Source organism: Mixia osmundae, assembly GCF_000708205.1.
Source record: "Mixia osmundae IAM 14324 unplaced genomic scaffold scaffold_2, whole genome shotgun sequence".
Lineage (NCBI taxonomy): Eukaryota > Fungi > Basidiomycota > Mixiomycetes > Mixiales > Mixiaceae > Mixia > Mixia osmundae.
The window spans coordinates 337,319-350,258 of NW_014575562.1; the positions used below are offsets into that span (position 1 = coordinate 337,319).

The 12,940-nt window shown below is 55.7% G+C and overlaps 7 protein-coding genes across 7 annotated transcripts; 2 read left to right on the forward strand and 5 right to left on the reverse strand.

The window, feature by feature from the left end:
- Positions 1-75: 75 nt before the first annotated feature.
- L969DRAFT_15311 (uncharacterized protein) lies at positions 76-2,590 on the reverse strand (the record flags this gene model as incomplete). The annotated part of the gene is made up of 4 exons (XM_014714203.1): positions 76-391; positions 443-1,027; positions 1,080-1,193; positions 1,245-2,590. 4 exons carry the CDS (start codon positions 2,588-2,590, stop codon positions 76-78), a joined length of 2,361 nt encoding a protein of 786 aa, XP_014569689.1.
- A 26-nt stretch (positions 2,591-2,616) lies between these two features.
- Positions 2,617-3,721, reverse strand: L969DRAFT_45281 (uncharacterized protein; the record flags this gene model as incomplete). Its single annotated transcript, XM_014714429.1, has 6 exons — positions 2,617-2,703; positions 2,763-2,822; positions 3,021-3,148; positions 3,199-3,255; positions 3,311-3,528; positions 3,582-3,721. The coding sequence occupies 6 exons, from the start codon at positions 3,719-3,721 to the stop codon at positions 2,617-2,619; spliced, it is 690 nt and encodes a 229-aa protein (XP_014569915.1).
- Positions 3,722-3,866: 145 nt separating this feature from the next.
- On the reverse strand, positions 3,867-4,490 carry L969DRAFT_15313 (uncharacterized protein; the record flags this gene model as incomplete). Its single annotated transcript, XM_014714204.1, has 3 exons — positions 3,867-4,178; positions 4,230-4,369; positions 4,421-4,490. 3 exons carry the CDS (start codon positions 4,488-4,490, stop codon positions 3,867-3,869), a joined length of 522 nt encoding a protein of 173 aa, XP_014569690.1.
- A 70-nt stretch (positions 4,491-4,560) lies between these two features.
- On the forward strand, positions 4,561-8,977 carry L969DRAFT_85071 (uncharacterized protein). Its single transcript, XM_014714430.1, has 7 exons — positions 4,561-4,736; positions 4,784-4,882; positions 4,939-6,240; positions 6,300-6,411; positions 6,461-7,527; positions 7,578-7,791; positions 7,838-8,977. Exons 1-7 carry the CDS (start codon positions 4,590-4,592, stop codon positions 8,635-8,637), a joined length of 3,741 nt encoding a protein of 1,246 aa, XP_014569916.1. The 5' UTR covers positions 4,561-4,589; the 3' UTR covers positions 8,638-8,977.
- L969DRAFT_45657 (uncharacterized protein) lies at positions 8,693-9,703 on the reverse strand (the record flags this gene model as incomplete). Its single annotated transcript, XM_014714431.1, has 2 exons — positions 8,693-9,304; positions 9,362-9,703. 2 exons carry the CDS (start codon positions 9,701-9,703, stop codon positions 8,693-8,695), a joined length of 954 nt encoding a protein of 317 aa, XP_014569917.1.
- An 85-nt stretch (positions 9,704-9,788) lies between these two features.
- On the forward strand, positions 9,789-11,322 carry L969DRAFT_92527 (uncharacterized protein; the record flags this gene model as incomplete). Its single annotated transcript, XM_014714432.1, has 6 exons — positions 9,789-9,911; positions 9,968-10,076; positions 10,141-10,512; positions 10,562-10,704; positions 10,753-11,156; positions 11,205-11,322. The coding sequence occupies 6 exons, from the start codon at positions 9,789-9,791 to the stop codon at positions 11,320-11,322; spliced, it is 1,269 nt and encodes a 422-aa protein (XP_014569918.1).
- Positions 11,323-11,377: 55 nt separating this feature from the next.
- L969DRAFT_92528 (uncharacterized protein) lies at positions 11,378-12,761 on the reverse strand (the record flags this gene model as incomplete). The annotated part of the gene is made up of 2 exons (XM_014714433.1): positions 11,378-11,716; positions 11,766-12,761. The coding sequence occupies 2 exons, from the start codon at positions 12,759-12,761 to the stop codon at positions 11,378-11,380; spliced, it is 1,335 nt and encodes a 444-aa protein (XP_014569919.1).
- Between the last annotated feature and the right edge of the window lie 179 nt (positions 12,762-12,940).

A 12,940-nucleotide genomic window follows, 5' to 3' on the forward strand; every position in this document is an offset into this window, starting at 1 on the left:
CTCGACAAGGCGAAGTGGGTTCCACAGCTTGCAGGTAAGAACAACAACAATGCGTCTACTTTGGTTTTCGTGCGATCATGCATCGGGGCTGCTTCTGCTTGCGAGTGACATAGCTTCTGCGTATCGAGCCTCTTCCTGCGCTTGCAGCCTGACAAGCTCGACAGAGACTTTGGAGCGACTTCTGAGGAGTGCGCCATACTTGAAGATGAGGAAAGGGATGACGCCGAGCAGCGTGGCGACAGCGGCAAGTAAGCTGCCTGCGCCGTGTATACCCAGAGCATCGTACATCTGCGACGCAAACAGCGGGAACACTGCGCCCGTGACGTTGCGGCAGAATGACATGACCGCCAGCGCCGAGCTGGCATAAAGGGTATACGCATCCGACAGATAACTGCGCATAGTTGGATCAGCTTTGGAAAGCCTTAAGCGATGCCCGACTTACTTGAACACGGCTAGATAGGTTCCGAATAATCCAATATAGGCGATCGTCAGACCTATGGAAGGTGCTATCCAATGCACGCTTGACCACGAGAGCCAGGTGTAGAGCCAGTATCCGAGAGGGAAGCAGACGGCGGCCACGAGAGCGATGTAAAGTCTCGCTTCGGGTCCCTTTCTTGCAACGTTGTGTAGATATTTGCGGTTGGACCATACGTCCAGTCCGACGCCGAGAAGGGAGCCAACGATCTGCGTCGAGAACACGAGCCCCTGTTCGCCCAAGTTGAAGCCGTAGACTTGGCCGAACACGATCGGAATGCCCTCCAGAAGCAGGTAGAGTGTTCCCCAGGCCATGCTGATCCACAAGGCAAGAGCAGCTAGGATGGGTTCCGTGAAGAGCAGCCTCAGGGGTCGTGTGAGGCTGACAGACATCATGATCCGGAAAGACTCCTTGTCGGCATCTGCCAGACACTGATAGCGATCATCACCTGTCTCTGCGCGAAGTCGCTTGGCTTTGCGAGAAAGCAAGACTGATGCGCGAGTCTCTTGATTGGCAAAGATGACAAAGACTGAGAAGCAAGCCGATGCCGCACTGCCAGTCCAGAATGAGCATATCAAGCCAGAAAGCAGCTGATACTACGCACAACATGATCCAGTTCACCCAGCGGAAGCCAAGGATCATGGCCGGGTAGCCAAGAGCAACAGGCCCTAGACCAGTGAACGCGAAAGCACTGAGGGCAAAGAGCGACATTGGCAGCCTGCACATAATCGGTCAGGTCAAAGAGAAGGCATGCAAAGTTGCGACGAACCCTCGCTCATGCGCGCGCCAGAGGTCTGACAGTGTGCCTCCTACGAGTGCTACTGCCGTGGAGCCACCAATACCGGCAATAAAGCGCGAGACGAGGATGGTGCCAATGTTCTGAGCGAGAGCTTGCGGAACGAAGAATATGGTGAAGATGAGAGCTGATGCGATATAGATAGGCTTGCGGCCGTAGACCTCGCTCAGAGGGGCGAGCAGCAAAGGCGCGCTGCCAAACGTAAACGTGAAGAGGGTGACGCCGAGGATGACGACTTCGCGCGATGCGCCAAGCTTTTCCTGGATGGAGTCTTGTATGATCGCATAGCCTGATGTTGACAGCGAGACGACACCGCAGAAGAGAATGCCAATAAGTGAGATCGTCCACTTGCGGGCTTTTGAGAAATTGAGGGGATTGGCCGGGTCTGTGGGTCCGTCCCAGTCTACCCAGATGGGCGCGTCTGCCTTTTCTGGATCTTTGCCTCGTCCGGAGCGAGATTTGTATAGCTGCGAAGCGTTCTGCAGCTGTGACTGAATGTAACGTTTCGAGGTCTCGATGTCTTCCAGCGGGCCGGTTCCAGCGGTTGTCATTGCGCCATCGCCGCTGTCGTCCCGAGACAGCATGCGCTTGCCATCCGTGCTACTGTCCAATGCTCGCGGCACACAGGCAAAGCCGGATCTGCGAGGCTCCTGGCCGGAATGCGTCTCAGTGGGGCATTGAGGTGCCCGATGCGAGGCGACAGTATCCTCCGAATCGCGACGCTGGCTGCAGGTGCACGAGGGTTCTAGCTCGCCGAGCGAGAGGTTCTCGCGTCCGTAACCGTTGTTTGATTTTCTGTTGAAGGGCGTCAAAGCAGAGGCAGACGGCCTGCGTCTACCAGCACCGAGCGAAAAGACGTTCCTGAGGGACAAGCGACTCGTGCTACGCTCTGGCTGTCGTCTTGCAGTCGACTCACGCTGGTTTGCGGCGCCGTTTGCTGGCAGATCGAAGGAATGGTCTGCCAGGGTCGAAGCGGCAGTAGACTGCATTGATCCGGTGCGCGATCGATGTGCGTCCGACCTTGCATCGATCACGGGCGCGTCTCTACCGGCTGCATTCATAGTGTAGGCTCGTGAGGGTGATGGCAAAGACGAGGGTGAGTCTGGCGCAAAGGCAAAGACGTCGCTGCTACTTGATGCTCGCTGAGATGGACGCCGTGGCAGATGGGCAGCGTCCTCTTTCGCGTGACCGTTTGCATGTTGTCTCGCATGGGCGCCCGACTCGTCAAGCAGCGTCACAGTGGTCGAGGCAGTGTCAGGTCGGGGCTTACTCGAGTCATCGGCCGCGATGACAGCTTGAGCCGGTCGAGGGTGGCTCATTGACCTTGAACGCGCCGAAACGAAGCCTAAGCGGGCTTTCTATCGCTGTGGAGAGTCGCGGTGACCCTGAGGTAGTATGCGCTGGGCACAAAGGCAATGTGAAGCGATCTGAGCTAGTCGACGCCATTCGAGTCAGCAGGGTCTCGATCAGATTCAGCGCCGTAGAGCTCACGTCCTTCGGGCAATACACCGTGATGAGCCTTGTGACTCGTGTCGTCGAGTACTTACTCCTCTGACCAAATAAATCTAGAGCGTACGAGAGCAACTTTATCGGTAGCCGAAACACGGCACAAAGTAGTTTGGCAGAACGATCAAGCGAGCTCAGCGAAAGCGTGGCAGCGAACAATGTTTTTGCATTCGCCACACAGGAAATTCAACTAGACCACTCGTTCTTTGACTATTGATCAGGGAACTCATTCTGTTGAATTACGTGGCTCTCCGACGATATTGCGCATCGGAAGGATTGTTCTTCCGGGAACTGAGCAGCGCAGGCTCTCGACCAGGGTCCGCAAACTAGCCTGAATGCGTCGAAAGGCGCCTGTGACCATTCCGCTTCCCCTGCGAGTGTTCTCATCAGATTCGCAAGCAAGGATTGATCGATGACGCACATCGTGTGACTTTGATTGATATCACTGCGTTAAAGTGAGCTTTACAGCAGGCCGCATCTAGTCGATGGCAGGGGTCAGTAGGCGAATGCATGAATGAGTGGTAGCGACGCACACATGGGAGGTGGCCATTTTACACCCAGATCGACAACATACGTGTCATCCTGCAGCTGGTGCGATCGTAGGTCGAGTGTGACGCTCGCCGGGATGTCAGTATAGTAAAAGTTGACGCTACGTAGATCGGCAGCGATGGTGAACGTGAGGCTCCCAGTCGTGACAGGTTGAACTATCCAGGGACATTGTGCAGTCTCGTAAAAACGAACGTAGTAGTTCCTGCGAGGGCTCGAATATCAGCTTGAACCCAATCACGGTCATTGCTGATCCACTGGAAATTATACTGGAGTTGAGATACTGTGCGAGCAACATAGACAGAAAGCCATAGAACGACGCAAAGGTAAAGCATGACGCTGTGTCTCTCCAAATTTTCCTGTCGTGCTGGCAATGGAGCAGGGCCCTGTATTTGCATAGCATGCTTGGACAGGTGCTCGATGTAGGGGACATGTCTCGGTCGTCAACGTTCGTCAGGCGTCCCGACAACAGATAGGTTTGCATCACTGCAGTCGTCGTCGTGTAGACGTACACTGTCTGCGTCGAAACAGCAAGGGTACATGCTATAATCCGATCGTGCTTCCTCGTGAAAGGGAGTTGTTGAGCTCGAGTGCGAAATCGTCTAGATCGTCATCGTCGTCATCGCTACTCGAATTGTCGCTCGACGTATCGCCCTCGGAGTCTGCGACAATGCTTGCAGGTATGGAGCTCGCTGATGACGCCGGCTTGTCTTCTAGCTGCGCCATAGATGCTTTCGAGCGCTTGACGACGCGTTCATTGGATGAACGCGTTATTGGTTCCGCAGCTTTTCGCTTCGGCTGCGGTTGTGGTTCGTCAAGCACGACGATGTTATCAATGACATGGATGATGTATGACTGCTCTTGCGTCAGTGCGCTTATACGGCACATGCATCTTGTCGTGCTCACCTCGGTGGGTTCGTCGTAAACGAGAACGACTTCTGCTTCAATGTCCTGCTTGCTGGCTCGCAACTGACTGTCCGTGATCGTGTCGAGCAAGACTGCCGCTCTGCTCGTCTGCGAGATCAAACGTGCTGAGGAAGGGCCCTCTATCATCTCATGAGATGAGACGATGATCTGCTTCGAGTCTACGGACATACCTTGTATGTCGAGATATGTCGTCCTCTCGCTGCTTGTGTGGATCCGCACTGGTATGGAGGGGGATGTCATCGCATGTCGCAATGAAGGCTCGATGATGTAATCGCTGTTCGCCTATCGACAGCGAACAAACGACGCGACGGCAAGCGGCAAAGGCGGCAGCGCTACAGCATGGCGGCATCCTCTGCTGGCTTACACATCCCCGTCGGAGCTCGTGTCACGCTCCCAGCGGGCGATGGCGTCGTTCGCTATGCCGGCACCACCGAATTCGCAGCAGGACGATGGGTCGGTGTCGAGCTCGACATGGCCACGGGCAAGGTCAGTCAACGAACACTTTGCAGACCGTCAAGCTCATACGAGTGCAGAACAATGGGTCTGTGGCAGGTAAGGTCTACTTTGAGACGGAAGAGAACAGGGGCGTCTTTGTCAGGCCAAGCCAGGTCAAGCTTGCAGCAGGCTCAGAGGCACGTCGATGCCTGCCACTACAGCAGAGCCAGCTGACGCGAGCATCGACGGACAGACAGTGCGCACATCTCAGCGAGCGGCCGTTGTTACGCCCAGCACGCCCCGCGCTCGTCCGACAAGCATCGCAGGTGCTGCTACGCCCGCAACAGCAAGCACGCGTCGAACTGCAGCCACACCGTTGCGCTCCGGTCTGCCTGCTCGAGCACCATCCACGATAGCACGCTCAACGGCACCTTCATCAGAAGCATCCACACGTCCCCCTTCAGCCGCATCAATTAGATCGTCGACAGAGGCGCCTGCACGCTCCGCCATCGCACCTCGACCCACCGCTCGTGTGCCAGCGCCTATATCGACTCGCAAGCCTGCAGTAGCTTCTGCACTCGCTTCTGCTCGTGCTGCTGGTCGACTTGGAGCGCCCAGCACGCCAACGGCTCGCGATCCTATACGCCCGCCCGAAACGCCAAGTGCCGAACGGACGCCTGCAGCACCTCCATCGCCACTGCCACCTCCCGATGTACATCCTAGAGCCCAGGGTGATGCTGAGGAAGATACCCTTGCCCAACGGCAGGCAGAGTCAGCCGAGATAGCGCGGGCGCCGAGCACGGATCCTTTCTCGATTGCTCTGCCTGCTGTCGCCCTCAAATCAGAACAAACCGTCCCACTGCGTTTGTTCGAAGAAGTTCAAGCAAAGATGCGAGTGCTGGAAGCACGCAGAGCAGACGACAGGGATAAGCTCCGTGATCTTGAATCGATGCAAGAAGAATTTGCCCTTTCCGAGCAGCAGAAGCTTAAGCTGCAAAGCCGCGTCACTGCGCTACAAGATGAGCTCAAGAAGGCGCACAGCGATGCAAAGGCGGCAAAGATGGAGCGAGACGACTACGAGAAGCAATACACCGATCTTGCAGATCAAGTCGAGATGACGACGCTAGACAAAGAAGTAGCCGAGGAAAAGGTCGAAGTGGCAGAGGGAGCGGCAGAAGCGCTGAAGGAACGCGTTGCCGATCTAGAAACACAGCTCAAGACATACACCGAAGAGAAGAGCTTGGGCACGGACACGGACGGGGAGCTTTCGCTCGATGCTCGTCAATTGCAGAAGCAGAACGATCGACTCAAAGAAGCATTGAGCAAGATGAGAGACGTCTTTGCGGAATCAGATGCAGAACATAGGAGGAAGCAGAACGAGATGGAGAAAGAGCTCGATCTCAACGCGGAATTGCAGACAGCATACGACTCGACTGCTGCAAGGCTCGAAGAGACTGAGGCGCTCGTTGAAGATCTCAAGCAGCAGCTCGACGATGCAGTCGGTGCAGAAGACCTGCTTGAGGATCTCACTCATCGCAATTTGGCATTGAGCGAGGTGCGTGGCGTGGTAATATGTAGCAGATTAGTGTCTGATCCTGCCCCTGCGCGTGACAGAAATTGGAGGAGATGCGAGCCACGGTCGAAGATCTGGAAGCTCTGCGCGATCTCAACGAAGAGCTCGAAGAGACGCACTCCGATAACGAGAAGCAGCTGCAAGAGGTCATTGGTGCGTGACACTAGCTTTTCATGACCTTGCTTACAAGCTTTCATCTCAGCTTACAAGGACACGCAACTTTCCGATTTACGCCAACGCAATGAAGGCCTCGACGAGGCTTTGCTTGACCACGAGCAGACCATACGCCAGTTCAGGGAGCTTGTTGGCTCGCTGCAGCTCGATCTCGAGCAGCTCAGGACGCAGCACCACAGTCAGCGCTCGGAGACCGAAGCGCTGTCGAGCCAGACAAAGGCAATGCAATCGCTCAATCTGAAGCTACAATCGAACGTGTCTCGTGCTCAGGTTAAGCAGATCGATCTCGAACTTCGTCAGATGGAAGCAATGCAGGCTCGCTCGATGCTCGAGATCTACAGGCCCTATCTGCCTACATCGTTCTTCGATGTCGATGGCGCTGCAGCAGAAGCGCTGCAGTTCTTCCGCAGACTCGAGAGCAAAACGAGCATACTCGCGACAGTGTTGTCGCAGAAGCACCGCATCTCAGACGCCCTTGTCGAAATTATACCGGACACGCTCGTGATAGCCTGCGCAGCTCGAAGTCGGCTTGTCGTCTTTACTCAGCTTTGCAAATGTCTGGCGGTCAACATGACTCGATGCTCCTCAACGACATTTGTCGACATGGCAAAGGCATACAAAGAGGTACACAATGTCGAAGCGATCGTCGATGGCTTTGTGGAGCAGAGCAGGCGCGACGATCTGCACGAGGCGGACTGCTTTCAGTCTTTGGGCGGCTGTGTGGCTAGCGTCGCTCATTTGCAGGAAAAGAGTTTTGGCCGAGCAGGCTTTGATGCGACCGAGCAGCAGATCGGTCGACTGAATGCTGCGGACGCCAATCTCGATCTTCTCATTGCCGGGCTAGGGTTCACAAAGCAGGCGATCGCACTGCAAAGTACCGCAACAGATCCTACGGTGTTGGAACAGCTCACACAATCGACCTTTACACCCTTGCAAGACTTGATCAATGCTGCTAGGAAGACAAAAGTAGCACTTCGTAAAGTGCACTCACTGCTTGGCGATCTTGAGGCAAAGAGTAAAGTCTACAAGGGCGGATCGACTGCGGCTGGCCAGATCGACATCTTGTCGCAAATTTGGGCAGGACTTGCTCATCAGGTACGCAGCTCATCCTGCGCTGCGCGGTAAAGGGCTGACACATAGCGCAGCTCGCGGACCAGGTGATACAGAAGCGACAGGCGCAGCTCGCGGGTGACAACGTGCAGATTGATGCGAATGCGCTTCTGTCCTCTCTCTCGGCGGGCTCCGAGAATACCGCACTGCCAAAGACACTGTCTAATTGGGCGGCATCTTCTGCTTTGCTTGGCACAGGTCTTGATGCTCTTTGCGTAGAGCTCGCACAGCCTGCGCTGCTCGAAAAAGGTACGACTCCGATGCTCTTAGCATGATTTGACTGACTGGCTCGCAGTCACTTACGAGCCGCCGTGGATTCTGCGAGCAGAGGAGCTGAGGCGCTTAGCAGCCACGAAGCACGAGGCGCATGACAAGCTCGTGCTACTGACCGAAGATGTCAAGCGGCTCAACCTTGAGATCACTCATCGCGATAGGACGCTCGATGAGACACATCACAAGACTGAACTGCTCGAGCAACGACTGGGCAAGGCAAAAGACCAAGCGGACAAGATCATGCAGCTCGAGGCAGATATAGAGAAGGCGCGAAGACAAGAGAAGACGACGACGGACAGTTTGGGCGCGCTTCATGCAGAGCTCGCCAACCTTGCGCAAGAAAATGATAAGCTGAAGAAATCTGTTTCGACGCCGACGCCTGCCGATGCAGTCAAGCAAGATGAGCTGGGGGCGTATCAGGGGTCACTGGAAACGAGCCAATTACTCCACAAGATAGAATCACTGCGTGTGGCCGTTCGACATCTACGGAGCGAGAACGGCGTCCTGAGATCTCAAAGTCTCATGAGTGATCTCCGCGAGCTACCGAGATACAGACCTGCTGCTCGTCCGGATCCGGTACGACGAGAGATCCAATCAGAGGCCAAGCTATTGCTCAGACAGGCAGCGTTACTCTCGAGCTCTTCCGAAGTAGTTGACTTGTCGATCGCACCATCTGATAAAGGCTGGCGATCGCAAAGCACGGAGCCGAGGGAACAGCTCGCGCGTTCGCGGTACGCCACCGAGCAGCTTCGCAACAGGATCCGGGACTTGGCGGACCGAGCAGCCGATGCAGGCTTGCGTAGTGTTCCTCTGTTGACATGATGTTGTTGCTACGCTCTGTGCATGTGTGTACAACAACATTGTGGGTGCGTCGCTCTCATTGTCGTCCGGGATTGAGCATCGGATTTAGCTCGTCGTCTGCTTCGGAAGCTTGGGAGATACTGAGCAGTCGCCGCAATTCCGCATTTTCGTGGCGGAGTTGCTCCAGCTCGATCTCTCTATCGAGTGCCAAGTCTTTGTTGCCTCTGAGACCCGAGAGCAGCGTCAGGTAGCCGCCCCCGCTCGTAGGATCGCTATGGGCTGCCTCGTGATTCGTGCCCTGGCTACTCGATGAGCCCGAGGCAGACAGGTGAGACGATTGCGGCGAGGCAGCCTCTTCACCGCCTTCGCCCTCGATTGCTCTGAAAGCTTTTCGCACGAGTTCCGACAGCCTCGTGAGATGATGCGAGAGTGCAACGGGATCTTGCAAGAGGGCATTGTTGGGCTGTAGCAAGGCTTGGTGATCGTAGTCGCGTTCGCTTTCTCCTGCCTTGCTCGATTCACTCGAGCCGGACTGTGACGCTTCGGTCGCGGTGCTTGCATTGCCATTGGCGCCGTGGCCGAACAGGGGATGGCTTGGCGGTATGGGTAAAGCCCCCAGCGGCGCAGCGCCGGCGAGTAAGGCCTCGTAGTGTCGCGCGACTTCGAGCTCGTACTGCTGAGTAGCATGCTATCCTCGCTGGACACTTCAGCTCTGCACACTGCTGAAGACACGAGAGAGACTGACAGCATACGTCCTGAACTTGGCCATGACGGTATCGAGCGAAGTCTCATAGTCCCTCAAAAGCATACTCAGTGCTCTCGTATCGTGTTGAAGTGCCTGATTCTCGAGCACGAGCGTGGCATTGAGCTTCTCGAGGTCGCTATCGAACTTCTCTTGGGAGATGTCGAGGTTGAACCGACGGAGAGTGAAGCCTGCGCCCGTGTGGAGTGCCTGCAGCTTGAGTTCGTCTGTCTGTCGCTTGAGGACATCGCAGTACTGTCGGTTGGCGCTCAGCTGGTGACTGAGCTCTGTCAGGAGCGCCATGAGCTGTGATGCTTCATCCTGTGGCTGCTCAAGCACCGTCATCCTGTCTGGCAGGCTCGCCTGGCTCGGACAGTCGGCGCGCTTCTCTGCTGGCTTTGCTCGGCCTCGACCTTGTCTCGCTATCGGTATGCAGCGCCTAGCCAGCTCACTAGCTCATCAGCTTCCGCGGAGTGCGACTCGTCAGCTGCCAGCAGGAGTCCGCATCAATCTGCTCGTCCAGCGACACTATGCGGAAGACAGCGGGCCAAGGGTGCTCGGCTCGCTCGAGAGTGTGTCCAGCAGCAGCTGAACTGTGCACTGGACCAGGCACTGCGCCAGACGAAACTCTACGATCTCCACAGACTACAAGGTGGCAAGATGGTGCCCTTTGGCGGGTTTGACATGCCCCTCTTCTACAAGACGACAGGCGGCCAAGGCGCGTGTCATGCGCTGTCTTCCTGAGCCGGTCACGTCAGCTCATCGGGACAGTGTCCGAGCAGTGGTCGAACACAAGCATGTGCGCGCCCATGCCGGCTTGTTCGATGTCTCCCACATGGTACAGAGCAAGTTGGTAGGGAAAGGCGCGACTGAGTTCCTCATGCGACTGACGCCCACATCAATCGATGCGCTCGCCTTCACCGATACGCTCTACTCGTCTTCTTTGAGTGTGCTGCTCAATCATGATGGAGGGATACTGGACGACCTGTTGATCACGCGACAAGGCGAGGATGAGTACTATATCGTCACCAATGCCGGCAGACGCGAACAGGATCTTCACTGGATCCGAGAACAGCTCGCCGAATTCAACAGCGCCAATACTTACAACATCCGCTTTGATGTCCTAGAGAAACAGGGTCTCGTTGCTCTGCAAGGTCGGTCGATCGTACGAATAAGGCCGACGTAAGCTCATTGTCCCGACAGGTCCAAAGGCCATGAGGATCCTGCAGCAATTCACAGACTTTGACCTCACCACCCTGCATTTCGGCAAAGCCACCTTTGCCAATGTCGATGGCGTACGGTGTCATATTGCTCGGGGAGGCTATACGGGCGAGGACGGCTTCGAAGTGGGCGTCGCCTCTTTCGAAAAGATCGCTTGCTGAGTCCAATTGCAGATCTCAATACCGCCCAAGGAAACAACGTCACTGTCCAAGAAGATCTTGAGCCATCAGGATGTCATGCTCATCGGACTAGCAGCAAGAGATTCGCTTCGTTTAGAAGCAGGCATGTGTCTCTACGGCCACGATCTCAACGAGACCATCAATCCCGTCGAAGCGAGTCTTGCTTGGATCGTCAGCAAAGCGAGGAGAACGCCAGAGAGCGCGACTTTCATTGGCGCCCAAAGAGTGCTACAGGTACTCAGAGAAGGTCCAGCGAAGCGCCGGGTCGGATTTGTTTGCCAGAGTGCTGTTCCGCGCGAGGGCGCACCGATCTTCACCGAGGATGGATCTGAACAGATTGGCGTCATCACTTCTGGCATCCCTTCACCGACGGCGAACAAGAACGTCTCGATGGGCTAGTGAGTTGTCCTATTCTGCGTACGTGGCTAGTGCTCATAGTGATAAAGCATCAAATCGGGGTATCACAAGCAAGGTACAGCCGTGCAAGTAGCAGTGCGTAGGCAGAACAGGGATGCTGTCGTGGCGAAGCTACCGTTCGTAGAGCCCAAGTACTACAGAGGGTGATTGCATGCTGACGGTTGTAACAACAAATGGCGTGTGTCTAATGTACTCCTGTCTACTAGAGCTTAGCATCCTGCACTGCTTCCCTCAGCTCTGCCGCAAGGATCTTGTCGAATCCTTTCGGATTGTCTAGAAAGACCCAATGACCAGAATGCTGGTTGATCTTCTGCTTGGACCTCAGCTTCTGTAGCTTGACTGCCGCGCTGTCCGGTTTTGCGCGAATGGCGGCCAAGATATCCTCGCCGCCTTTGGGATCCATCCAATCGTGCTCGCCATAGATAAACGTCATCGGCATGTTGAGGCTGTTGACTCGCTTGACCATCGGCCATCGAGCGTACGCGCCCGGGCTGAGGATATGCGCAAGGGCATACTCTCCCGAGCCCTTTTCGCGACAGATCTGTCTTGCTAGTCAGTAAAAGTTGTGATCAAATTTCAGATCCGCTCGCCTCGTATAGGTATGCATACAGCTCTCGCTGAACAGGTGTATCGAATGCAGCGTACCGACGGGTGGCATAGCGAGAGACGAGGGCAGGACCCAAGAAAGTGGACAATCTAACGATCTGAAAGGGCGAGACGTTTCGTTCCCATAACCATGCCCACCACGCATTCGGTCTGGGTAGTTTCTTCGCTTCTGCTTCGTCAGGCTGACTACCTCGTTGCATGTCTATCTGACTCTGCTTGAACTCTGCTTGTGTGATTCGTTCCAAGTTCGCTTGCGACGGTGCAGGATCATCGTAGGGATCGCTTTCGTAAGGTGATTCGGGTATACCGACAGGCGAGACAAGGACGAGCTTGGACACCTTCTCGGGATACTTGAGTGCATAGGCGATCGACATGTACCCGCCGAGCGAATGACCGACAAGCGTGAATTTCTCGATCTTTTCCTTTTGCCTGAGCATCTCGAGCGACTCGACGAAAAATTCCTCGGCTTGTTGGACGCGTGACCGCACATTGGCAGGTGTACGAGGATCACCCTTTGCTTTGATGCGGGGAAAAGAGGGCCGTCCAGATCGACCCATGCCTAGCCAGTCGACTAGATACAATCTCACGTCGTCCTGCGCAGCCATGGCGTGCAGATTCTGCCAGTAGTAAGCCAGACCGCCTCCGTAGCCGTGCAATACTATGACAGGATGTTCTTTGGCATCACGTTCCGGTGTACCGATCTCGACCAAATTAAGTCGTTGGTGCTTGTGCCGATCGTCCAATTGCACGCTGCGCGAGATTGCTAGCTTGCCTGATGATCCCGCTTTGCGGTCCGACTGTGCTTCGGAAGCATTCGCAGCGATAGGAGAGCTCGGAGCGATGTAGAGTGGAATGGAAGGCTCTAAGCCTCGCCGTAGCAGTGCTTCTTCGGCAGACGCGCTCGATGTTGTCGATGTGTTCCACCAGTGCGCAAAACTCTTTGACCAGCTGTGTGGATAGGGCGACACTGTCGCCGCCATCGTACGAGCTCGGACAGCTGCCAGATTGCTAAAACCAGTGCGCTGAAGGATGCCGAGTTGTCAGTGGCGAGCGTTGGCCGGCATTACGCACACGCGTCCGTTTCGGCCGAGCTCGGGCCGAGTTGGTGCCGTACACGTCGTGGCGCATCCGAAACGCCTCATCGCTCGTTGAGTCGACA

What these genes read in the sequence shown, in the direction of transcription:
- L969DRAFT_85071 (XM_014714430.1), top strand. Translation starts at nt 4,590, where the DNA reads ATGGCGGCATCCTCTGCTGGCTTACACATCCCCGTCGGAGCTCGTGTC. An exon ending in GCAGCTGCAAGAGGTCATTG is followed by an intron (nt 6,412 to 6,460) that starts GTGCGTGACACT and finishes CTTTCATCTCAG; the next exon opens with CTTACAAGGACACGCAACTT. An exon ending in GGGCAGGACTTGCTCATCAG is followed by an intron (nt 7,528 to 7,577) that starts GTACGCAGCTCA and finishes CACATAGCGCAG; the next exon opens with CTCGCGGACCAGGTGATACA.